General features: G+C 56.2%; 10 protein-coding genes across 10 annotated transcripts; 5 read left to right on the top strand and 5 right to left on the bottom strand.

Moving 5' to 3' along the window:
- Positions 1–371: 371 nt before the first annotated feature.
- PHSY_002300 (actin) lies at positions 372–5,185 on the top strand (the record flags this gene model as incomplete). The annotated part of the gene is made up of 5 exons (XM_012332924.1): positions 372–386; positions 823–987; positions 2,641–2,777; positions 2,860–3,637; positions 3,980–5,185. The coding sequence occupies 5 exons, from the start codon at positions 372–374 to the stop codon at positions 5,183–5,185; spliced, it is 2,301 nt and encodes a 766-aa protein (XP_012188314.1).
- Positions 5,186–5,772: 587 nt separating this feature from the next.
- Positions 5,773–6,660, bottom strand: PHSY_002299 (hypothetical protein; the record flags this gene model as incomplete). Its single annotated transcript, XM_012332923.1, has 1 exon — positions 5,773–6,660. The coding sequence occupies one exon, from the start codon at positions 6,658–6,660 to the stop codon at positions 5,773–5,775; it is 888 nt and encodes a 295-aa protein (XP_012188313.1).
- A 259-nt stretch (positions 6,661–6,919) lies between these two features.
- PHSY_002298 (toxin synthetase) lies at positions 6,920–7,345 on the bottom strand (the record flags this gene model as incomplete). The annotated part of the gene is made up of 1 exon (XM_012332922.1): positions 6,920–7,345. The coding sequence occupies one exon, from the start codon at positions 7,343–7,345 to the stop codon at positions 6,920–6,922; it is 426 nt and encodes a 141-aa protein (XP_012188312.1).
- Positions 7,346–7,579: 234 nt separating this feature from the next.
- Positions 7,580–8,041, bottom strand: PHSY_002297 (ATP-dependent protease La; the record flags this gene model as incomplete). Its single annotated transcript, XM_012332921.1, has 1 exon — positions 7,580–8,041. One exon carries the CDS (start codon positions 8,039–8,041, stop codon positions 7,580–7,582), a length of 462 nt encoding a protein of 153 aa, XP_012188311.1.
- A 360-nt stretch (positions 8,042–8,401) lies between these two features.
- Positions 8,402–11,071, top strand: PHSY_002296 (actin-related protein; the record flags this gene model as incomplete). The annotated part of the gene is made up of 1 exon (XM_012332920.1): positions 8,402–11,071. The coding sequence occupies one exon, from the start codon at positions 8,402–8,404 to the stop codon at positions 11,069–11,071; it is 2,670 nt and encodes an 889-aa protein (XP_012188310.1).
- Positions 11,072–11,509: 438 nt separating this feature from the next.
- On the top strand, positions 11,510–13,692 carry PHSY_002295 (hypothetical protein; the record flags this gene model as incomplete). The annotated part of the gene is made up of 2 exons (XM_012332919.1): positions 11,510–13,121; positions 13,277–13,692. 2 exons carry the CDS (start codon positions 11,510–11,512, stop codon positions 13,690–13,692), a joined length of 2,028 nt encoding a protein of 675 aa, XP_012188309.1.
- Positions 13,693–13,741: 49 nt separating this feature from the next.
- Positions 13,742–14,395, bottom strand: PHSY_002294 (hypothetical protein; the record flags this gene model as incomplete). The annotated part of the gene is made up of 2 exons (XM_012332918.1): positions 13,742–14,056; positions 14,129–14,395. The coding sequence occupies 2 exons, from the start codon at positions 14,393–14,395 to the stop codon at positions 13,742–13,744; spliced, it is 582 nt and encodes a 193-aa protein (XP_012188308.1).
- A 285-nt stretch (positions 14,396–14,680) lies between these two features.
- Positions 14,681–17,701, bottom strand: PHSY_002293 (hypothetical protein; the record flags this gene model as incomplete). Its single annotated transcript, XM_012332917.1, has 1 exon — positions 14,681–17,701. One exon carries the CDS (start codon positions 17,699–17,701, stop codon positions 14,681–14,683), a length of 3,021 nt encoding a protein of 1,006 aa, XP_012188307.1.
- Positions 17,702–18,964: 1,263 nt separating this feature from the next.
- PHSY_002292 (isochorismatase) lies at positions 18,965–19,938 on the top strand (the record flags this gene model as incomplete). Its single annotated transcript, XM_012332916.1, has 5 exons — positions 18,965–19,154; positions 19,243–19,529; positions 19,603–19,663; positions 19,750–19,793; positions 19,879–19,938. The coding sequence occupies 5 exons, from the start codon at positions 18,965–18,967 to the stop codon at positions 19,936–19,938; spliced, it is 642 nt and encodes a 213-aa protein (XP_012188306.1).
- Positions 19,939–20,256: 318 nt separating this feature from the next.
- On the top strand, positions 20,257–22,704 carry PHSY_002291 (hypothetical protein; the record flags this gene model as incomplete). Its single annotated transcript, XM_012332915.1, has 1 exon — positions 20,257–22,704. The coding sequence occupies one exon, from the start codon at positions 20,257–20,259 to the stop codon at positions 22,702–22,704; it is 2,448 nt and encodes an 815-aa protein (XP_012188305.1).
- Positions 22,705–22,802: the final 98 nt, after the last annotated feature.

Raw genomic sequence — 22,802 nt, 5'->3', positions numbered from 1 at the left:
GACAACTTGCACGTCGGGAATGAGCGTGTGCCGGATCTTCGGGTTGGAATCCTTCTCGTTTATGAAATTTCATGCATATGCAACATGTCCCTTTGTGCAAACAAAAGAAAAGGCTCCCGTCCAATCATCGTCTCTCATCCTTCTCGACTCGCAAGTCGTCCTCCGCATCGGGATTCGAGCCGGGAAGCGTATCGCTCGATCAGCATGTCTTTTTCGCATCCGTTTCGCAGCTTTATTGTTCTCTGGTGGGTGGATGTGTAGCTCGGATGCAGCATGTCATGCATGCCGTTGCAGAAACAACGTAGCTCGAGCCCCCCCTTTGTGTGTGTTCGCTTCTTTCACGTGGAAGCCGGTTTTCTTTGCAGCATGCAATGTACAACGGCATGGTGGGTTGGGGTTGCAGCTTGTCGGATAAGCACCTCCCCCTTTTTCTTGCGTGTATGCGACGACCGGTTTTGCATCCTTCCAAAGCTTTGCACACCTCACACAAAGGGGTAACATACACCACCGTTGCATTGCCTCACTGTAACCGAGATTTGAGCAGCTGAATATCACACGACCGTCACTGCTGGATACTTGAGGCAATGCGTATCGAGCGGTTGGCGGGTAACTCATGCATAGCTGCATGCATACGAGCGTGTTCCTTTCATTATGGCGTTTGCCTTTTTGTCTTTTTGCCAGTTGCCGAATGACAACGAGACCAAGACTTTGCGAGATGACAATGCCGATCTCAGAACACCAATCACATGCGTATTTGCCGAGCCGCAAACTGATCGGTTCGCTGCTAGACCGGCGACTCCTTATGCCCTCTAGTCCCACTAGAACGGCACTGGTGTCATCGATGCCTTCAGCATGACCGTGCACCTGTGTATGTGGGGACGCTCGGTCCTGAGCAGTGAACCGTCGGTTCATCCACCCAGCTCTGTTGCCGTGCGAGCTATACTGGTGTTCGAATACGAGAGGAGGAGCCGCGGTAGAATGTTCAAGGTCAGTACGCAAGCGGAGTTCAATCGAAACGAGGTCAAAGCGTGGTATTTCGAAGCCGCATCAATGTATGCGCATCCGAGAACATGTCAAATACCCACTCGCGCCACCAACACGATTGCAGAAGCGTCGGGAATCTTCCATCAGGGCCCGTGTGACCGATCTGTCAGTCCCGCGCCTATTGTTCGAGCACGATCAGACCGGTGTTGTCGTGACCTCTTGGATTGCATTCGCCGCACGCCTTGAAAAAAGGGCTTGTCGGCAACGAGGAAAAAGGACCTTTACATTTGAAAAAACCACGACGGATTCGGGATGGTGATCACCGATGGGAAGCAAAGAACAATGGGAAGCCGATAAAGATCTGAGTTTTTCCATATGCTTTGCATGGTGATTCATGCACGGCAACAACGAGAGAACAATGGGCGCGTACTTGCCATGAGTGCAGGACGATCTTGGAGGTATGTGCAACGATGATCGCGCTCATGACACGCTCCCTTTCGTCGTGCAATTTGTGCGCAACTCGACATTGATGAGCGTATCGCCTTCCAATCGGCTAGCCGGCCCGCTTTGATGCCTTCTCTTTTCCATGCACACAGACACACACAGACCATCAAAGACCGAACCACCGAAGCAATGGGTACCCTCTGCATTGAAGCGCTGACCTGATGCCCGCTTTCCAGCTAACCGCTAGTCGTATGACAGACGGGTGTGAGTCACACGCGCTGGTGTCCATCACATCAACTTTTGCACCGCCTTCCGCTCGAGCAAGTGAGCGATCCATGGTGTCGGCCGTTCAAAGTCACGCAGCATGTCAGCGTTGACCGATGGAAAACAAAAGACTTCATCTGCATGCATGTTGCCTCCCCTATCTGCCCCCCTTCCTCGGGCTGTGCGCCACTTGTGAGTTTTAAGCTCAAGCATACGGCAACGTCAAGCTTTGTTTCACTTCATCTCGTTTGCTGACAATCTCTCGAATGAAGCAAGAAGGGTGCTGGATTGTGGTAGAGGTGATTGAATGGGGAATTCATCATGGACATGCGCCCTTGTTGAGTTTGAGCTTCATTGCCCCCTCGCCTGGCTTTTCATTTGTCACGTTCAGCAACGAGACGCTGTCTTCTTTCTCTACGGCATCACCATCAACCACCATCTTGACCGTCATCCTTTGTCCCTCTCGACTTGCCCCGTCTCGCTGAATCCGGGTGCTCCTTCCACCTCGGTTATTTGAGGTTCCCGGCGACTCACTCTCGGATCGCTCTGGTTGAATTCCCAATCAGCGCTTGGATCGCTTCACGTCGCCATCGAGGGCCGCCGTTGCTGCTGCTGCTGCCACTCGGATTCATCAATTTCCCACGCCCCTGTCAAGACGAGCATCTCTCTATCTTCATTCTTCCATTGGCGCCTCCTTTGTTGGGTCCATCACCGGTTTGATCTGCAAGCACGCTAGCTCCCGCTGCACCGTTGGTTTGACTTTTTCATTCCTTTTCCCCACGCTCTGGCCTCGGTTGACATGGTTGCCTTCGTTCCATCACACGATTGAGCCGAGCATTGATCGTTTACCCGCTGCCTCGAACCGCTCCCTTGGGCTTCATCTTTCTCCTCTACCGCTGCAGCTTGACATCCATTCACTTACTTATCTGACCGGCTCATTCCCGTCAGCTCGAGCTCAATAATATCGACTCGATCTTGCCCAAACACACGATATTTGGTGGTCCTCATTTTGCGCCAAGCTTGGGCCCGAGCGTACTCTGGATTCCTGCACATCAGTTGGTGTACGCCTTGTCATTCAACACGAGGTCCGCACGTCGACGCATTTCCCACGCTACCTCGTGTATATACCGCCGATACCTTCTCTGACGGCCACACTCTGTCTTGCAGAAAGCAACTTGCTGTGTTGCAATTCGCAACCAAACCTAGCCATATATACCGCAGGATTTGCGCTCTTACCATCGCACGTTCTGCTCTGCTGCTCTCCATATCCAAGGTCGATGAGAGCCAGACTCGTAGGAACCTCATGCTCGTTGCACACCTACAGCCTCTGGTCTGCCGCAGCCAATCGAGAATGACCAACGTTCCGCCCACCTCCACCGCAGCGGCTGCTTCGGTTCGTCTGCCTCCTATACATCTTCGGTCTGACGACGATACTCCGACACTTGCTCTTCCAAACAATCCTCCCTCCTCTTTGTTCCACTACCACCTACATACTCACCACCAACACGATCGTTACCAACGTCAAGCCCAGCATCCTCTACCTCGACAGTCGATGTCGGCATCGCCATTGCCACCGAGCTTCAACAGCCGTGTGACATCATCGACCCAAACGGCGTCGTCGTCTTCTTCTACCACCGGAATCCATGCTCTGACGCTGGCAGCTAAGCAAGAAGACGAAATCAGCCTGTCCTTCAGCGACGAAGACATGCTACTGTGTGACGAAGCCGACGACGACGAAAATTGGTCCGATGCAGCTCCTTCTTCCGTCGAGGGTGCAGCGAGCAACGCCGAGAAGCGCGACAAACGTGGTTCGGCCGCGAGCTCCGTCGCTGGCAAAGGTGGTGCTGCAGAGGGAAATATGAATGGCAAGCGCAATTCGAACAATCGGAGTCGAAGGTTGCTCTCGTTGGAACAGTCCAAGGTGCTGTACAAGATTCTTGACAAGGTGAGTTTGACAAGGGTTCTGAGGAGAATCTGCTCTTGTTGGCGAGCCTAACTTGTGCCGAAGTGGCCCCACTTCATCGCCAGGATTTCATAGGTCAAATGAAAGACTTCATCAGCGCACGCTCTTTCCGCGAAATCCCACCGATTCATGGAGCTAACAATTGCATCTGCTCTTCATCTCGGCATGCGAACAGACCCACTTCCCATCCACCCAATTGCGCGAGGCAGCCGCCTTCCAACTCGGTGTATCCCCGCGAAAAGTCCAAGTGCGTTTTGTTCTTGTCTCTCGCCCTTCCGCGATCTTGCCTCTGACTGACCTCTTCATTCCTCCTTGCGTCGCTAGGTCTGGTTTCAAAACAGACGTCAAGTGGGGAAAAAACGAATGATGGAGTCCGTCCAATCGCTGCTCTCCACCTACCCGCCATGCTCCTCCGCACAGCTGTCGCTCGACCACATTCAGGATCAGCTTCGCTCCACGGGCAAGACGCGATTTTCCGCCAACGAGGACGAACGTACTCGCGCCTGGAGACGCCATACGATACGGTTGGCGCTCAACCCATCTGCTGCGGAGGAGGAGGAGAGCAAAGCTGCCATCCGCGAGCTCGAACGTGGGTCGTCGGCGAGGGAGTACTACGAGATGCATCCGGGAGCGGAACGGGATCGTGAGTGGGGTAGGGATGCTGCTGCTGCCGCGGCGTCGCGTGGGCTTGGATGGATGGAGATGGGAGAGAGAGATTCGCGTATTCGAGCATCTCGTTCGGCAGCATCGTTGCGGATCAACGTGCCGAGGTTGAGATCGCACTCTTCCACCTCGGACTCGCATACACCCGCGACTGCGTCGACTCCGACCTATACAGGTCCAGGTAGCGCTACTCATCTGGAAAGCATCTCCTCCGCCCGAACGTTTTTCCCTTCACCTCTCACAGCTCCTAGCACAAGAACCATCCTCACCACTCCCACCATCAACAGCCAAAAGGAAAGCTTCAGTATTCCACCCCACAACACCCATGTTTACCGTCCTTACCCACGACCATCCCTACCACCACCACCGATGCACCAGACTTTCGCTCTTCAGAGTGGAGTTCGACGCGATCGCAGCGCTACGCTGTCAGGAGGTACAGTTCAATGGAAAGACTCGGATCTTCGACACGTCCGGAACGATTTGACGGCGGAATGGAGGTATGCACAGCAACGACTGCTGCGCCATCAGCCGGTGGATTTGAGACGCGTTTCCCCACCGAGCGGGAGGTACTCGCCGTACCACGTGGAGGGTAGTAGGCGCGGGAGGAGTGAGTCGACACCGGTTGATCCGGGAGAGAGGTGGCAAGAGGTTGCGATCGAGCATGTGGCGGTACGTGTGGGGTCCCCGCTGAACAGCCGACGCTTCGAGTCGGTACAACAGACCGAGCCCAACCGCCCCACCTCACCGAATGACCCCACGAAACAAGACCTCCAGGACAGCGTCGGAGAACACACCCGCAGGAACAGCAGGATGGACGTCAGATCCCTCACCACCAGCAACATCACCAACACCAGAGGTAGTCGATGACCTTGCCGTTTCATTTTTGGGCTAATCAATGCAGCAGCTTTTTCCAAATTCTTGTTTCTTTCGTGCCCTGATAGTGTGGTCTCGATTGGTGAACAGGCGGGGTTTTTCGACCCGTATGGGCGCGGAAAGTCTTGCTGATGGGTATGCACGCTAGGTCTCATGCTAAAGACTCTGGCCTTGTTGGAACTGCGGGTTTTGCAATGCAGGAAGAAATTTGTGCTGGGTTCTCTCGATGTGTAGCGCGCGTTGTCAGATGTGCTTTCGGTGGTGACGTTGCGACTACCTGTAGACGATACGGGGGGCGGGAAAATCACCGTCTCCGAATCTGTGTTTGGGTTTTGAACGACAGTGTAGCTCGCGGGATGCAATCGAAGATCGTTGGATACACGATCGCCCTTGTCAGCGATGTCCAATTTGTGTGGGCTGACACTCGTGTTCAGCCTTGCACGCCTTGACACTCTTTGTCGCCCTGCGCAGAGAGCCAGCCGACCCGCAGATCCGGTACCTCGAAAAGCACGCCAACGACACTCCGAGAAAAGCTTCATCTTGGCATTGCTGTACAATAAATTTGACCCGACCGCGGTTCTTCAAAACATCTCGTCCTCCTCTCCGCCGACCAACGCCTCCTCGCCTTCCAACGCCTCACCCTCGGGAACCTCGAAGCCTTCCTCGGTAGAATACAAGATGGCCTGGATCTGCTTGAGACTCTCCTGCTCCTCGGTGCCCACGTGCAAGCCTTCCGGGTCTTCCTCCTCGCTGGGCACGGGGAACTGTTCGGCCAACAAACCCAATCTCTCCTGGACGAGAATCTCGATGTCTCTCAACTTGGCAAAGTAGAAGTCGCGTTCCTTTTCCAACGAGTCGACGGAAACCTTCATGTCGTCCATCTGAGCTGTGAGGGCCTGGATGGTTTCGTTGGGTACCGCGGCTGCTTGCGCTTGTTGTGGTGCACTCCTCGCAGCGCCGGGTGCTGGACGTCTTGCTGCTTGAACGGGAGCGTTTCTCGCCGCGGGTGCTCTGCTCGCCGCCGCCGCTGCCGCTGCTGGTGGAGCAGCCCTGGTCGTCCTCGCAGCTCCCACGCTGACACTCCCCACCAACGGCGGCGGCTGTGCACCCACCCCAACCCTCCTCCCCTCCGCATCGTACAGCTCCCCGCTGAAATTCTGATCCCAGTACCGCTTCAACCACTGCGCAAACTCCAAGTTGTCCTGCATCTTGCATCGAATCAACCTGTCCACCGGAATCGGCTTATCGATCCGATTCCGCTTGAACGTCTCTTGGAGCACCTTGAAGTTGTTGATGTACTCGTAGTCGTGTTTGGCATCGAACTTGATTTTGGCGAGGGGAACGTTGTAGAAGATGGAATCGATGATCTGGGCGTACGCGGCGCCGGAGCCGAGTTGTTCGATTTTGGTGTAGGAGAGGGAGAGGAGGGTGTTGATCCATTGGATCAGTTCTGTGCGTGATTCACCCATGATGTGCAACGATACGAGAAGATGGTCGCCGCGGGTTGGATGAAGGTGATGGTGATGTGGAAGAAACGAGGGATGGGAGGAGGATCGAGTTGGAATGTGAAAAAACACACTCACACACTCACCGCGGTGCAGAGAACGGTGGAAAAAGAAAGGGCTTGTGCGCAGCGGAAGCAGAAGCACGACGGCGGGCGCGTGTTTGCGTTGCGTGGGAGTGTTGGTGTGTTGTTCTGCCGATCCTGTCGGCCGGCACGCTGCGCACTCAAAACACGCGTCTCGCAAGCTTTTCTTGACACACACGGAAAATGCACACGAAAGGCTTTTCTCTCTTCCTTCTCTGCGTCTCGCAGTGCGCTGCTGTGTTGCGACGGCTTCTCCTTGGCAGCTGCTGCCGCTCTCGGCGGGCCCTTCTGTCCAGTATCGCGTCGATATACGTTCGTCCCTCGTTTATCACTGCCACTACAGGGAAGGATTCTGCTCGACGTTCAACTGGCAACCCTGCTCCGTAGGCACAATAGCCACAAGGCTTGACAAGCAACCTCGAGAGCAATGCTGTCCTTGTGACTTTGGAGAATGTGATGCCGCGAGTGGAATGCGCACATGAAATGAAGTCTTCCTCTCCGAGCTTGTTGATCTTCGTCGTCAATGTGGGTGAATCTCTTGCGCGCTGCTCAGCGCAGCAAGACATCGGGTCTGGTTCTAACGAGTACACCGCCATCACCTCTTCTCACCCCTCCCTTCCTCTCGTGCTACGATCATGTCGGCTCTTGTCATCGCCCTTATCCTGCTGTGCCTCGCCTCTAGTCTGGTCGTGCTGATTGCTGTCATCCTCGACCTCTTCTGCAAGACTCGTGGTGGAAGTAGAAAAAAGCAAACTGCGCGGGCGAGGTTGGTCGGCTTGAGCCAGTGGCAGCGGCTTCGCTTAGCGCTTTGCGTGCTGGATGCGTTTCTGCTGTTGGCCATCACGCCTCTTTTCGTCGTTCATTGGATCAAAGAAGGTCATGGCTCGATCTGGGATACAGCGTTCAATAGCGCAAGCACAGCCTTCGCCACGACAGCAATCGTCGTTCTCAGGCCGGCCAGCTTTGCCGTTCTTGCGGGTAGCATTCACCTCAAGCGCGATCCGTCTCGGCATCGACGGTTTCGAAGAGTCCTTCCACTGATAGCTCTGCCGATGGTCTCTGCCATCTCGACGATCAGCATCGTGATCGGTTGTCCTTCTTTGAATCCTCAAACATCGACGTGTAAAAACGCAGAGTGGATCAAGGTCATCGTCGTCTCGAGTCAGGTCATTTTCGCCGTTCTGGCATCGTGGATGGCGATAGTCGTCTTCAGACGCCATGGCAAGAACGCTATGCACTGTGACCAGGAGCCTGCTCGTCATCGTCAGTCGATCGTCGCCACAAGAGCACCTTCTCTGTCGCTCCTCATCCACACCCAGCCTGACCCGTGGACAAGGCACATCGATCTCGACCTTCCCACCACCACCCATCCCACCGACTTTGGCCCAACCCTTCCGGCCAACCAGGCGGAAAGCATCGACTATGGTACTAAGCTAGCACACACAATTCTCGGTCACACCGTGACTTCACGCCAAACTACCACCGCAACCTCGATGGGCTACGGCTCAGCAGTTGCGTCTTCGACAAACCCGTATCACGTCCAGTCTAGTGATGAGGCTGCTTCAAGAGGCGCGATCACTGTTGAGCGATCCACAGAGTCGGCAGTGGATGCTGCAGGATCGATGGGAGACGCGTGGGTGGGAAAGGGGTATGTGAGAGTAGACTCGCCCATGGGTGACGATGTCAGTCGTTCGGCCACGCATGATTTGTTGTTGGAGAGGAAGGCGTATGACAGCGACCGCCGTGTCGAGAAACGTTCTTTCGAAGGTATGTGGTGCGCGGGCGGTTTGGCACTGTTGTGGATCCCCATCGCTCTTTCTACTGTAGCGGTGGTGTCATCAAAGGCTCAGACATACATCCTGCTAGCATCATTTTGCGTTCCCGCTTGGATGCAGCTCGTTCACCTTTTCCTTGCACGTCGCGTCAACCGCCTTCGACGTCAACAACCAAGCGAAGCTCGACCACCTCACCAGCCTACCGATACGTCCACCTCTCCCAGCGCCTTCTCCGCCGCATCTTCAGCAGTCATCGTCAACCCCACACTGCGCCCGCGTCGGCCACACTACCGCTCATACTCCTTCCCACTCGTATCCCAACTCAACGGCTACCGAACCTCATACCTTTCCGACAACTCCAGGGCTCGAAGCGTTCCGTACCTCTCCCAACACTGGACGGCAGGCAAGGTCAGCGGCGATCGAGTCGTAGCTCCCCGGAGTAGCTTCGTGAGGGGTTTGAGCCTCATGTTCCATCCACGTCCCAAGCTGGAGGTTCTGCCCGTACGCGGTAGGTCTGCCGGAGATGGTGGCATGAGGAGACAAGGTGTGATGTCGAGGTTGGATGTGTCTGGCGTTGAAAGGTGCGCGGGTACGATGGATAGCGAGAGGGCATGTTTCGTCGAAGCGTCGGCACCCTCTCTCGAGCTTCAGCAGAGAGAAAGTGAAGGACAACTGCTGGAATCATCTGCAGGGATGACGGACGTGGTTCTCGACTTGGACGAGACACCGGGCAGCCCACGTCTTCCACCACAACCGCTACGAGACCATGTCGAGCTCGAATCACCTACAAAGCGTCCGCCCGTTCAGGATCTTTCGAATCGATCCGAGTCACACTCAGCTCGATCACCAGGGTTCTCGGACGACCCTTCGATCATGGGCAACAGCAGCACCTCGAGGCTGTTCTCCGAGATCCTGCACATGGTGCGCGCTCCCGTCCACAGCAATTCTTCTCCTCAAAATCTGAACCGAACGCCCTCCGAACACCGCTACAACTTGATCAATTCTAGTCAGCTCAGCCTGTACGCCACCGCCAATGAAAGCACCTCCATTCCCCAACAACCGGACGTCTCCCCCCCAACATCTCTCTCTCGCAATCCCTCCAGCTCCTCCACTGTCTCCCTCTCCAGCATCTCCAGTCGTATTCGAACCTCACTCCGTCGTCAGCCCTCAACATCATCATCATCATCGTCACCTCGGATCAAAAAGATCCGGAGCAGGACGTTCGCTTCGGCCTTTGGGATCGAGCTCAACCTGTTGAATCGAGGGAGTGTAGAGGGATCTCCTTCGACGATTTCCGAGGGAGGGACGGTGGGTAGTTTGATGGACAGTCCGAGTCGGGCACCTCTCGGGTATAAGGCGCCGGGTGAGATGGAGTGGATAATGCATAGGAGGCAGACGTCGAGAGCGGATTCGATTGTTGATTTGCGAGAAGAGGTGGAGGAGGTTATCAGCTGTGCAGAAGAATCCTGTGATTCGCAGCACCACGATGATGAAGAATTAAGAGAGGAGGGAGGGGTGGATCTGGCAGATATGACGTTCAACGATGACGTGTGGGATCGCCATGCGCTCGATACAGACGATGAGATCGACAGCTCGATGGCGGTGGGAGAAGACGATCTGATGGGATTCGAGCCGAGACGTGTGGTCGCGCGACCGCCGTTTTTGGATACGGTTACGGAAGAACCTGAAGACGTCGAAGTGGAAGAGGTTGGAGAATGTATTGGGGAAGGCGGAGGAGGGGTAGCGAAGCTGCTAAGGGAACACGAGATGATGTTCCCGCACAAGACCTTGTCGCGGATCGAAGAGGTGACGGAGTTGACGACGAGATCGTCGAGGATGATGTTGGACAGTAGTGGTAGTGCCGGGAGCAGAAGAGCGGGGAACATTGATGGGGACGGAGAGAGGGAGATTCGATTAGGGTTGCCACTGAGTCTCGGGTGTGAGATGGACGAGAACGATGCGAGGAACGGATTTGGGTCTGTAGAAGAGATCGAAGACGACGACGTGGACGCGGACGCGGACGAACCTGGAAAAGGTGGCTCGGAAAGGATCCTTCCCTTCGTCACCCCTCGAAGTACCATCCGACGACGAGCAGCAGCAGCACGACTCGCGCCTCCCACTCCCACTCGAAAGTTCTTCGCCACCTCCCCAACATCGTCGAAAGTGACTCCTCTGATCTCTCCTTCACCTCGATCCAAGACCACGCGACTCTCGCAACTCGGCCTGGATCAAGGCATCTGGTCTTCCTCCCCACCCCGCCTACCGCTCAACAACGCTCTCGATCACAGCTTCGAACTCGTCTCTCCACCCGCACGAGCCGACTTCTACCCGAACAGTCATTCACCTCGACGCCATCTCCGCAAACACTCGACCACTTCCCCTCCGGCGAAAAAGGTTCTTCACAAAGCCTCATCCTCCCAAAAACGGCGCAAGAGCAGACTCAAAGGTGTAGCCGTGATGATCGCACGACATCGATTCACGGTGGTCGACGAAGATGATTCGCTGGTTCGGCAGTGATACTGTACAGTACGTTGCCACAAAATTTGACGCGCATTGGGTGTTGGTTTGAAACCGATGAATGGAGACAGCTTCAAGCTCATGAATCGCGCCAACGTTGTTTTTTCACACAACCTCAGTCAGCTGTGCGAAATGAGTGAGAAAAGCCGGAAAGATACCGGAAAAATGGCGCGTTGTTGCGATTCCTGACAGCGCGCGATTCGCGCCCATCTGCACGAGCCAAGTGTTCCAGCGCCGAGGCGGACGGGACCCTTTTCGGATCTTCCGGCTTGCTTTCTGCGGCGTGGAAGCGTGTGATATGCAAGGCCATGCAGGCTCTCGCATTGCTCTTGAAAGTCAAACACTCTTGGAACACGACACACTCCCTTCTCGCATTCACCACCATCATCATCACCAACTGTCCATCGTCGCTCATCGCAGTTGGACTTCTTGACAAGGATGGTAGTCGCCTCCACACTTCGCGGCGTTCGCGGTGGCAGCGGTCGGCAGCTCGTCATCCGCGATCAGCTCGAATCGCTCCTCCTCCCCGCATCCAAAGCCTACCTGCTGGGCTACATCATGGACGTGCTCCCTGCCATCCTCAAAGCGCTCATCAAGTTCGTCACGGCTGAACTCGCACGCATTCGGAAATCCGAGAAACGACTTCGCGAAGAACGCTCGCTCGCCTCGTCGAAACCGCGCAAACGAAACCAGCTCGTGGAATCCATCAAACCCATCCTCTCCTCCCTCCACCGTCTACCACTCTTACTGAAAGCGATCGCAAAGGCACTGCTGGTGGCGCTGGGGATGAGGGGTATGGCGATCAGCTGTTTCCTCGCCATGGCGGGGTGGAGGATTTCCGAGGTGCTCGTCTGGTGGCCTCTCGCCAAATACTATGCGCTCAAGCTCACTTCCAGCGCTGCTGATGAGAAGGCGGTGAAGAGTGCGTTGACGTATGCGAGGGTGACATCGACGTTTGTTGCGTCGGCGTTGAGCTCGGCGGGCGCGATGATGATGCTGCAGCACCAGAGCGCCAGCGCACTGCGCAAGAAACAGATCCAGTCCACCAGTGGTAGTGGAAAGGACTTGTTGACAATCGATACGACGCCGGGGTGGATTCCGAGGAGTTTGAGGCCGAGCAACTTGGGATTTTTGGGGAGGAGGATGGCGGTGGGGGAGAGGCAGCAGCCGAGGTTTGCTAGTCTGGCGCCCGCGGGTCACTTTTTGAGCAGACTGACGAGCTTGACTGTGCCGGGGACGCCCGGGTTGGTAGCACCAGGTGGAGGAGGGGGAAGTCCTGGGTTGGTGCCGGCTAGTCCGGAGTCGAGGAGCAGTGCGCTACCGGTCAGTCCGACAGCGGGGACGATGTTGCAGCCTCCGGAGGCGACGGGGGATGCTCCACCGGCGTCGCCGGTCCTCCCGGCTGCACCGCAGTTGAAGGTCTCGGAGGTGGACGCGAAACCCACATCGACGGCGCTCGGCAGACCCAGCCCCACCATCGACCTCACGCTGTTCGCCCTCGTCCGCGGTCTCGACACGCTCGTCCGTGCGCTCGCCTCCACCCCTACCACCACCACCCTCAAACAGACCGCTACCGCCACCAGATCTTCCCCCACGCTCCTCTCCCGCCTCGCATCCGGCATCGCCACGCAAGCGGACGGCTTCATCTTCGTCATCTGCTGCGCCCAGATCATGTGGGCCTGGTTCTACCACCCGGAACGCCTCCCCCCTACCTACGTCAAGTGGATCACCAACCTCGCCACCATGGACGAGCGGCTTCTGCTGGCGCTCCGCTGCATCCGACACGGCAAACCGCTGGTGTGGAACTACCAGAGCAAAGCGATGACTGCGGAGGGGGTGCATCTGTTGGGAAGTCTGGCGGAGGAGCTGGGACATCCGTATCAGTGGGGTGATCCGACGAGGTTGCCGAATACGAGCGCGGAAGCGAAGAAGATGATCCAGGAAGCGAGGAGGAAGGAAGGGAAGGAGGGGGAGTTTGTGCTGGACGGAGCGGCGGGGGCGAGGGGTAGGGGAGAGATGGGTGGTATGCCGTGCGAACTGGTTCATTGCGGTACGGGTGGTGCGAACTGCTACAAAAACGCGCTCTACAGGTGGATCAGGGGTTTCCGGATGAGCATGGCCATCTACTTCCCCGTGCACCTCCTCCCGCGGCTTCTGTTCAACCCACGCGCGTTCTTCCGCCAACCCCTCCCTGCACTGCTCAAGGTGCTCACCGGTGCAGCGCGTTCCGCCGCCTTCCTCGCAACGTATATTGTCGGAAACTGGTTCCCCATCTGCCTCGCTCGTTCCGCCCTCCTCCCGCGCTTGTTCCCCAACGTACCGTTCAACTTTTGGGACGCAGGAATCGGTCCTGCGCTGGGCAGTGTTGCGTGCGGGTTCAGCATTTTCATCGAGGAGAGGAGGAAGAGAGCCGAGATGGCGCTGTACGTGGCACCGAGGGCGCTGTTCGCCATGGTGGAGGGGGCGAAGAAGGGATGGTTGAGCGAAGGGGAGAGGACGGCGTTGTGGGCGGAGAGGGCGGCGTTCGGTGCGAGTGTGGGCGTCGTGGTTTGCGCAGCGAGGTACAGGCCGGATCTGCTGAGAGGAATCACTGGGGCTATGGGCTGGGTGGCGAGGAGTAAAGGTGAGGGTAGGGTCAGGAGGAGTTATGCTAGGGACGCAGTGTAGTTTTCACTTTTTGTCGCTGTGTCCTAACCCGAATGAAGGATTGATCAGATCCCTAACTCTCTGCTTCAACACCTTCATCTCCGGGAAACCTGATTGTACTTTTCGATCCCACACCAACTTCAACCCTTGCTCCTCCTGGGGAGCCAAAAAGTACACTCGAAACCTTCCCGCACTGGCATCGTCCACTTTGGGGATCATGAGAACTGCAGCGATGCTGGCACCTGCTTCTGCTTCCGAGGTGGTGGTGGTGGCGAAGGTGGAAAGCAGTTCTTGTTGAAACCAATTTGCACGAAGACCGAACTTGCATCTCTGACAGTACTGCTCGCGAGGTGGAAAGAGAAAGACGAATCAGTGAACTTTTCCACGCACCATGTCAAGTGCGGTACTTACTTCGATAACGATCAACGGTGTCGGCAAACCTTCCACAGCAGATAGCGGTGGGATGAACGTGCTAGGATCCATGAGGTTCTCCGCCGCAGGCTGCGAAGTATCCATCGCCGCCGCTGCAGAGTGCGATGCCTCCAAGCCGTCCGATACAGCTGTCGCGGGCGAACAGTCGGTGCATTCCGGCTCATCGGCGGCGGTCGACATGGCAGATGCTGCTGCTTGCGAAGCTTCCACCGCAGCGGATGTCGTGCTCGTCGATGGATCCGTCATCGCTTTTTTTTTCGGTCGAGGCTGACGAAAGATGATGGTGTTCAGGACACAAGACAGAAATGAAATTGGCTCGATCGCTCAGATAAGAATCACTCAGTTCTCGGCAATCTTTTTGTATTTTTTGGCGAACTCCACTTTTTACGACGACAGCGATCCTTCCGACCACATCACCACACCTCACGTCACGGCTCAGCACGCTCTCACTCGCATTCGCATTCGCGCTCACAGACACCAATGAGGATTGAGACTCGTCCATGCATTGCTCTGTCATGTGTGGCAACCGGATCAAAGACATGCAGCAGTCTCGCTCTGTGTTCGAGCCCAGTTGGTCTTTCGCCCTCCTGCCACCGCTGCTGCTGTTGCTGAAGAAATCGAAAGACTTCTCTTCGCCCTGCCTTTCACCGAAGCGGCTGTGGCTGCAGCACCATAGACAGTCGAGGGCTTGACACCGGCGCCCACATTCCTGACGCTGGATTTCGGTGCACCGTTATTGAGGCTCTGATTCTCGATCAGCACCATCAGCTGCGGAGAGGATTGCGTCTCAGGCATGGTCGCGCTGCGCGACCAGCTGCGCTTCTTTGGGGGAGGAGCCATCTCTGAATTCTGACGTGACGGTGGCAGCTGCTCCTTCCTCTTCTTGATCTGTGATGTGCCACCGTCACGCGCTTTTCCCTGGGAGCGTCCGGGTCGTTGTTGTCCTCCCTCCTCTTCCTGCTCGCCCTCCTCTGAAATGGTCGGAATCTCGACGGTGACCGTCGACTCTGAATCGGCGGCAAGGAAGGGGTTGCCCTTTTTGCTGTTGCTACGCTTGAGTCCGACACCCTTTGCTCCGCCCAAGGTGCGTTTAGGGGCAGCAGCACTGCCGTTTCCATTGACGCCGGTGGCAGGACGCTTTTTTACTGGCGACTCTGACCGACTCCTGGCTTTGGCTGCCTTGACCTTGGCAGCTGCCTTGCCCGATTCTGTCTGCGAGCTTGCCATGGGCGCCGGCGTCGATTCTGTCGAGGAGGGAACGCCAACGCCCTCCATCTTTGCTGCAGCCGACATGATTCTGCCCAGCTTGCCCTTGCGTGAGCCGATGGTATTCGCAGATGAGGATGCCACAGCTGCTTTCTTTTTCTCCTTCTTGGCGAGCTTACGCTGCTCCTCAAGATAGTCTTTGAACTTGCCCCAAGTGTGGCTGCCGACGATCTGCTCGATGGCCTTTGCTTCGACAGGAGCGTCGTCGTCCACCTTTCTGGCAGGGAAGAGCGACAGAGCTGCCCGTTGAAGATCACCCTGAATCCATACGTCAAAGACATCTTCCCATTCACGAGCCGGGTTGGGGAAGTCGTAGTTGAACAAGATGGTGCGGATGGGACACGCGGGGTCGTGGATCTCGGGCTCGTCGTCCTCATCATCTTGCTCATCTTCAGGGCGAGCGCCATTGGTGTAGCGGGCCTTGTCCGACTTGTCGCCAGACGCTTTCGCATCCTTGGCTCGCTTCTTGCCCGAGCCTTCCTCGGCGGCGCTGCTCTCGTCCTCGTCCTCAGAAGAGTAGATGAGCCATTCGTCTTGGGCGTGACAAGCCTTGGCAAATTCGCGAACGATCCTCTTGGTTCCTGGAACTTTGAGACTGGTGCCTGCCACAATGAGAAGGTCGGGAGGAAGCGGCTTGAGCCTGGGAGGCCGAGCGGCTTTCTTCTTGGCGGGCACGACGGGTTCGGTGATGGTGATACTCCTGCCCGCGGCTGTGACGGGCTGCGATGACTGCGTGGACGGGCCGGCGCTGCTGCGTGCACCGTTGTTGTCGTCGGCTTCGTCGGCGAACGCTCTGGCTAGGATATCATCCTTTGAATCTGAGGCGGGCAGAAATGTGCCGAGCTCGGAGTCGACGATGCCTTCTGAGTCGATGCTCACATCAGCTTTTGCCTTGTCGCGTTCTTCTTTGAGCACAGTGCGCTGCTGCTGCGATTCGTGCTCAAGCTTGGCTGTCTCTTTGGCCTCTTTGCGTTCGCGAGCTCGTGTCTCTGCGGCCGATTCGGGTACGGGAGGTTCGTTCGGATCTCGAAGGCCGAGAATGTCACGCTGGAGGCACTGACCAACACGTTCTGCGCCCTCGTTCTGACCGCCGTAGAGGACGATGTCGACCTTCATCCTGCCTACACCTCTTGAACGCATGCCGTTGGAAGTGCGAACCTCGTCGGCAGTCTGGCACCGTGGGCAAGGGACAGCTTCGCCGTTCTGAAGGAGCTCCATGGCGTGCTTGCTATCCTCGTGGCCCAACGATGCCGATCCTTCACGCGAGGAAGGTGACGCGTCTCGATGATCGGGTCTGTGATGGACTGTGTTGCCGAGCATGAGCTTGTGGTTACACAAGGCACATGTGAGCGTTTGCAAGGTGCCGTGAAGCGGAATGGTGCGGGGAAACATGGGTTTCTTTTGATCTTCTTGCCCTTGCTGCTTTGAAGCAAAGAGGAGGTGCGAGTCTGATTTGGAGCGCGAGAATGCGGCCGAGCCGAGACGTTTGCGCTTTCCGAGGGCTCGGACGGTGGTTGTGGAGTCACCCACCTCGCCGAGGCCGAAGGTGAGACCGGCCTTCTCTTCGAGGCCGTCGATGTTTTGGGTGTAGACGCGCTGAAGCCTTCCCTCATCGTCGAGACGTTTGAGGAAGCGATGAAAGATGGTGGGTTCTGCCTCGTCGGCGAGCCTCTTGAGCTCTGCGACCATCGAGTAGAAGAGGGCAGAAGTGGATTCGGAGCTAAAGAGGCGAGCATCGAAGAGGTCCTTGCCAGAGGAGAGGCCGGCAGTAGGGTGCTTCTCCTTGAGCTTTTTGAAAAGACCATGGGCGGAGCGGAAATCAGGGATGTTTGCAGGAGAGGAGACCGAGATACCGGCACCGCAGATGACAGCAATACGGCGTGCGCCAGAAACGGCTTCGTAGAGTCGAGCGAGGTCTCGATCTACATCCCTGGAAGGCTGAGCAAAGGGCGGGACGGCGATGTCAGCAGGGAGGTCGTACTTGAGCGCTTTGAGATCGGAAGTGGAGCTAGAGCTGCTGCTGCTGCTGCTGACAGCAGATGATGGAAGTGCAGATTTGTCTGGCTTGGGAGACTCGTCGCGCAACAGATTTGCGATGGCCATGCTCTGTACGCGACGAGAGAGGCGACGGGATGATGGAGCCGAGCCAGGTGGCGGCGTGCTGGAGCCGGAAGAGACAGAGGAGGTATCATCGGAGGCGGCGGAAGCATTGTGTAGGGTAAGTCGAGGACGCGGCTCTGGTGGAAGCGAGACGGTTGCGTCGACAGGAATGTTGATGACGATCATGGCTGCGACTTAGGATCAGGGATCGAGCGTGTGTGACGAGCTGCTGAATCTAGCTCGAAATGGTGACCGTCAGCATGAGCGGAGCGGAGCCGATGGTGGTGGCAAAGCCCGTGATAGCGCCGAGGTGAATGCGAGGGGAGCAGCGATGATGAAAAGGGAAGCGAGGGCTGAGCTGGTGGTAAGCGATGAAGGGTGATGGCGAAAGAGCAAAGCGAGGTTCTAGCCACTCCAGCTGACCTGTGATTTCTGAGAAGCACAAAGCACGGAGAAGCAACCGACAAAAACCACAATCGGCCTTGCCGATGCTTCGCACGCTCTGTTGTTCCTGCACACACGCGCGCGCTCTTTGCCATAAGAGGTTGCTTGGTCGGTACGCATACACTTCTATCGACACGTCTTGTCACGACCGAAGCGGAGAGTCTCCAAAATCTATTTACTGTTAGCGGACAACGACAGGATAGACACTCGCGCGAGACCGTGTGAGGCTGCGTCCCGCACACTCGACTGATTCCGCCTTTGCTGTGGCCGAACTCGTGGGAGTTGCGGTGCATCGTCCATCGGCTCTTTTGCAATCACGAGCTGCGACTGCCGTCTTTGCTAGAACAGTGCGGCAAAGCCGATGAACATTGCAACGAGACTAGACTCCCGTCACTGTGACTTCCCGTTGAATGGGCAAGCTGTGCCTGTGACTGCCCGCAAGCACCGGCTCGCATCAACACCTCACCGCCACCGTCGAATTGATTCGATGATCAACCAGGTCGCTGCCTGGTGCCTTGTTCCACTACTGTCGAAGCTGACAAAACGCGCTCTTTAGAAGACCTGTGTGGCACAGCGTGACGCGACTCGATCGTCTTGTGTGTGGTCCTGCCTGTGTCGGTGCTGCTCGCTTGCTCGCTTGCTCGCTCGGCGTCTTGATCTCGCGGCCGTGTTTTGTTTGCTGCAGGGATCCGCAAATTTTGACAAATTGGACCCTGTGTCAGTCGTGTGCTTCGCGTGGTTGAACAATTCGACTTGCCTTTATCAGTCCTTGCTTGTCAGACCGCTGTTCTCGACATGCTTATACTCAATCGGCGTTGTTCGGCCTGTCTGCTGTCTGTCTGCTGATCCTCCACTCGCGCACAGAGCTCTTTCCCCGCATTTTGCCGCATGGACGGCTGTCGAGTGGTCTCAACGGCTGCGCTGCATTTCCGGAGCGGAGAGAGCTTCTTTCTTCGCTAACACACCACACGACCGCCGATCCCAAATCGCATCGAGCAAATCATAATGGCGGCTGCAGCTTTCCGAACAGCTCGTATCGAGCTTCCAAAGACGGCGTTCTTCTTGTGCGACATGCAGGAGAGATTCAAGACCGCCATCGCCAACTTTGACCTGATCACAACTACTTCGGCTCGCATGCTCAAGGCTGCAAAGATCCTCGACGTGCCTGTCTTCACCACCGAACAGAACCCAAAAGGTATGTGAAGCATTTCCATGGTATGCAGGCTGGTTGATGCGGCTCGGCTAGGCTACTTACCCCTACTATCCCTCGTGCCGACGTGTAGCACTCGGGGCCACGGTCGCTCCTCTGAGCGAACTGCTCAAGGATCTTCCAGAAATCTCGGCTAGTGCAGTGCATCCAAAGACCAAATTCAGCATGGACCTTCCCAACATCACCGACAAGTGGCTCCAGAGTGCAGGCGACATCAAGCACGTCGTCATCTTTGGTATCGAATCTCACGTGTGCGTGCTACAGACGACGCTTGACCTGCTGGATAGAGGCATTCAGGTGCACGTCATCAAGGACGGCGTATCCAGCTGCAATGTCGGGGAGATCGACGTGGCTCTCGAGGTGAGTGGCAATACTTTGTCTACGTTGCCCCGATCTAGCTGCTGACGCTATTACCGCTTTACCGTTGTGACAGAGAATGCGAAGCTCGGGGGCCCAGATCACGACCTCGGAATCGGTCCTTTTTCAGATGCTCGGTGAGTGTTCGACAGAGCACACGAATCATACTTTCAAGGGCAATGCTGACCTATCCGTACCTTCTTCCATCTTGTGTTTGTTGCAGTCGACGCCTCGCATCCCAAGTTCAAGGCTATCTCGGGTCTCATCGTGAGTGACCGCATGCTGTCCCTGACTGCTGATCTTGTTGTCGTGAGGAGAGCGACTGACACCCATCTGCGCTTCATCTTCACAGAAAGAGGAGAAGCAAAACATCAAGGAGGCCGTCAACACTCTGGGTCTCGCCAAGTACTAAACGTCAATCATCAACAGTGCCTTCTTTGCAATCATCTTACAGTCTTTTGATGGCGATGAAAGCCAGGCATGTGTGTCTCTTTGGAAAAGTGCACTTCGGGCGGCGCGCTTCTGCGCAGCTGTTACGCACAAAAAAAGTGTTGGACTGGACTGTGGAAATTGAGAATTGCGCATTTGATTCCGATGAAACAGACTCAGCTTCGGAAGCAAAGCCGAGTTGAGCTATAGTACTCAGCCTCACACCCTCTTGCTTTCCTTCGCCGGCTACCACCATCACCTCGGCCGCCTCTTTCGCTCTCGTCATGAGCGCATCTCCACCATGAGCGTCGAATCAAATACGGTCACCCTCTTCGTCCTCGACATCTCGTCGCGCATGGGAGAAACGCGTCAGGTCCAAGATCGCATCGTCACCGAAACACAGTCAGTACAACGACGCTCTCGTTCCACCACGCATCTGCAATGGGTCTGCGAATTCGTCTCCGCTCGCATAGCAGAGATCATCCTTCGCGGCCTCAAAACAACCCGCGTCGGCATCATCACCTATGGCTCGCCCCGCACAAACAACTCCATCCCTGACTCGCCCGACGACTACCAGGGCATCGACGAGATCTTCTGGCCTGCACTACCCACCCTCGATACCTTGGATCTAGTTCAGAGCCTTCGCGCAGTGCATCCAGATCAGAAGGCGCCACTAGCTGATCCGCTGGCTGCGCTCGTAGACGCCATCCAGCTCTCTTCTGATCCGGAGAAGGGCGGTATCAAAGGCTCTCAAAAGAACACGTGGAAGCGCACAGTCTACCTCGTCACAGATGGACAATCCCAGTTCGGCTTCGATGGTGCAGAGGCCATCAGCAATAAGCTCCAAGATGAAAACATCGCTTTGCGTCTCCTCGGCGTCGACTTTGACGATCCAGAATCTGGTCTCAAGCTCGAGGGCAAAGACAAGGTCAAGCAAAGGAACGAACGGTTTTGGCGCGACTTTCTGGCCCAGATACCCACCGCTGGTTTCGCGACCGCCACCTCAGCCATCGCCCAGTCCGCCATGCCAAATGTTCAAGTCACAAGACCAGCACCATCAAAGACCATCCTCGCCTTTGGCGATCCGCAAGATCTCTCCTCTCATGGGTCCTTTCAGATCCCCATCGCTCTCTACAAGATGACCGACCCAGCTCGACCAATGACCCAGTCCAAGATTTCCAAACTCGCAAGAGAAAGCGCCGAGGCAACTCAAGAGCGCCAGCGCGAGCAGTCACGGCGCGATCATCTCAATCCTACATCGACCCCTGTAGCTCTCGTCAAAGACGAGCCTCCAGAATCATCCGTCGTATACCGCGCAGATCTAAAGCGAGAGTACTTCCTTCTCGACCAACTCGCCGCTCTTTCAAACCCCAACACGCAGCCTGAGCCGCTTCCGCCAGATTTGGATGCAAGCTTCACAAGAGCATGGAAGCTCGGTGCCAGTCTTATCCCCGTCCCGGAAGATGCCTTTGGTCAGATGGACACGCACAAGAGCATGGAAATCCTCCACTTTTTCAACGCGTCCGCCTACCGAAGGGAGTACAACATGGACCACATCTGGTACGTCTTTGCCGACCATGCGCAGATCAAAGCACAACTTCAAGTATCGACGCTGGTCCGAGCCATGGTAGAGTTGGATGTGCTCGCCGTCGTCAGGCTCGTCAGGAAGGATGGTGCGGAGCCCGAACTCGGCGTTCTCAAACCCAAGGTGGAGGAGCACAACGAGTACTTTTTCTACTCCAAGGCGCCGTTCCGTGAAGACTTGAGGAGGTTCCCCTTCCCACCGTTGGATAGGATCATCACTACCGACGGTCAGGAGCTTCGTCAAGGTCCCACCATCCCAGATGACGCGGATCAGCAGGCGATGGATGCGTTTGTCGACAGCCTCGATCTGCCAGGGGATTGGTACGACGTGCTCGAGTCCTACAATCCGGCCATACACGGTTTGAAGACGGCGGTTCGTCAGCGCTTCATCCATCCAGAAGGCAAAGAGATTCCGGGGCCCCATCCTGAGTTGGTCAAATATCTCGAAGCGCCCCCCGAGGTGAAGTCTGCTGCGCTCGAGGCAGCAAAAGCATGTCGCGAGAGGTTCAAGATCGCCTACGTTCCACCAAAGGGAAACGCAGATAGGAAGAAACGCACGCTTAACGCGATGCAGGACGACGAAAGGCATCGGAACAGATCTGCGGCGGTTGAGGACGGAGGAGAAGCGAGGAAAGCGGCTCGATTCGAAGGCGCTCCAGCAGCCAGCGGTGAAAGGAAGAAGATCGTGTTGGATCAAGATTCGGATGCCACCGAGGATGAGGACGATTCGGTCGACGCTGCGGCGACTACGAAATCTGAGCAAGCCTCTCAGTCTGCACCGCGCACCGCCAAGCAGTCGCTGTTGCGCCTTTCCGACCCAGTCAAGCACCTCCATGAATTGGTAGAGAAGGACGACGTCACATCGGCGATCAACTCGCTCGAAGCTACGCTCTACCATCTCGTTGCGGAGAAAAAGTACGATCTGGCAGCCGAAAGCATGGGAGCGGGTAAGAAAGTGGCGCAGGAGTACGAAGAAGCTATCAACTGGAACCTCTTTGTCCGCTCCTTTAAGAAGATGTTGCTCAAGGAGCATAGGGACTTTTGGGATGAGAAGATCAAGGGGAAGTTGGAGTATGGATTGGTGACCGAGGACGAAGATGAGGCGAGACAGTCGGATGTCACTGTGGAAGATGCGAGGGAGTTTGCAGACACGGATGAGGTTTGAGTCGCAACTCACACACGTTGAAATGGCAGCGCATTTCTGATTTGTGCAGTTTCGCGGCGATCTGGTTCCAAAACGTGGAGAGAAGAGTGACAGGCTGC

This window comes from Pseudozyma hubeiensis, assembly GCF_000403515.1.
Source record: "Pseudozyma hubeiensis SY62 DNA, scaffold: PHS22, whole genome shotgun sequence".
NCBI lineage: Eukaryota > Fungi > Basidiomycota > Ustilaginomycetes > Ustilaginales > Ustilaginaceae > Pseudozyma > Pseudozyma hubeiensis.
Note: the sequence above shows the minus strand (reverse complement) of the source record. Positions and strands in the feature narration are given on the sequence as shown.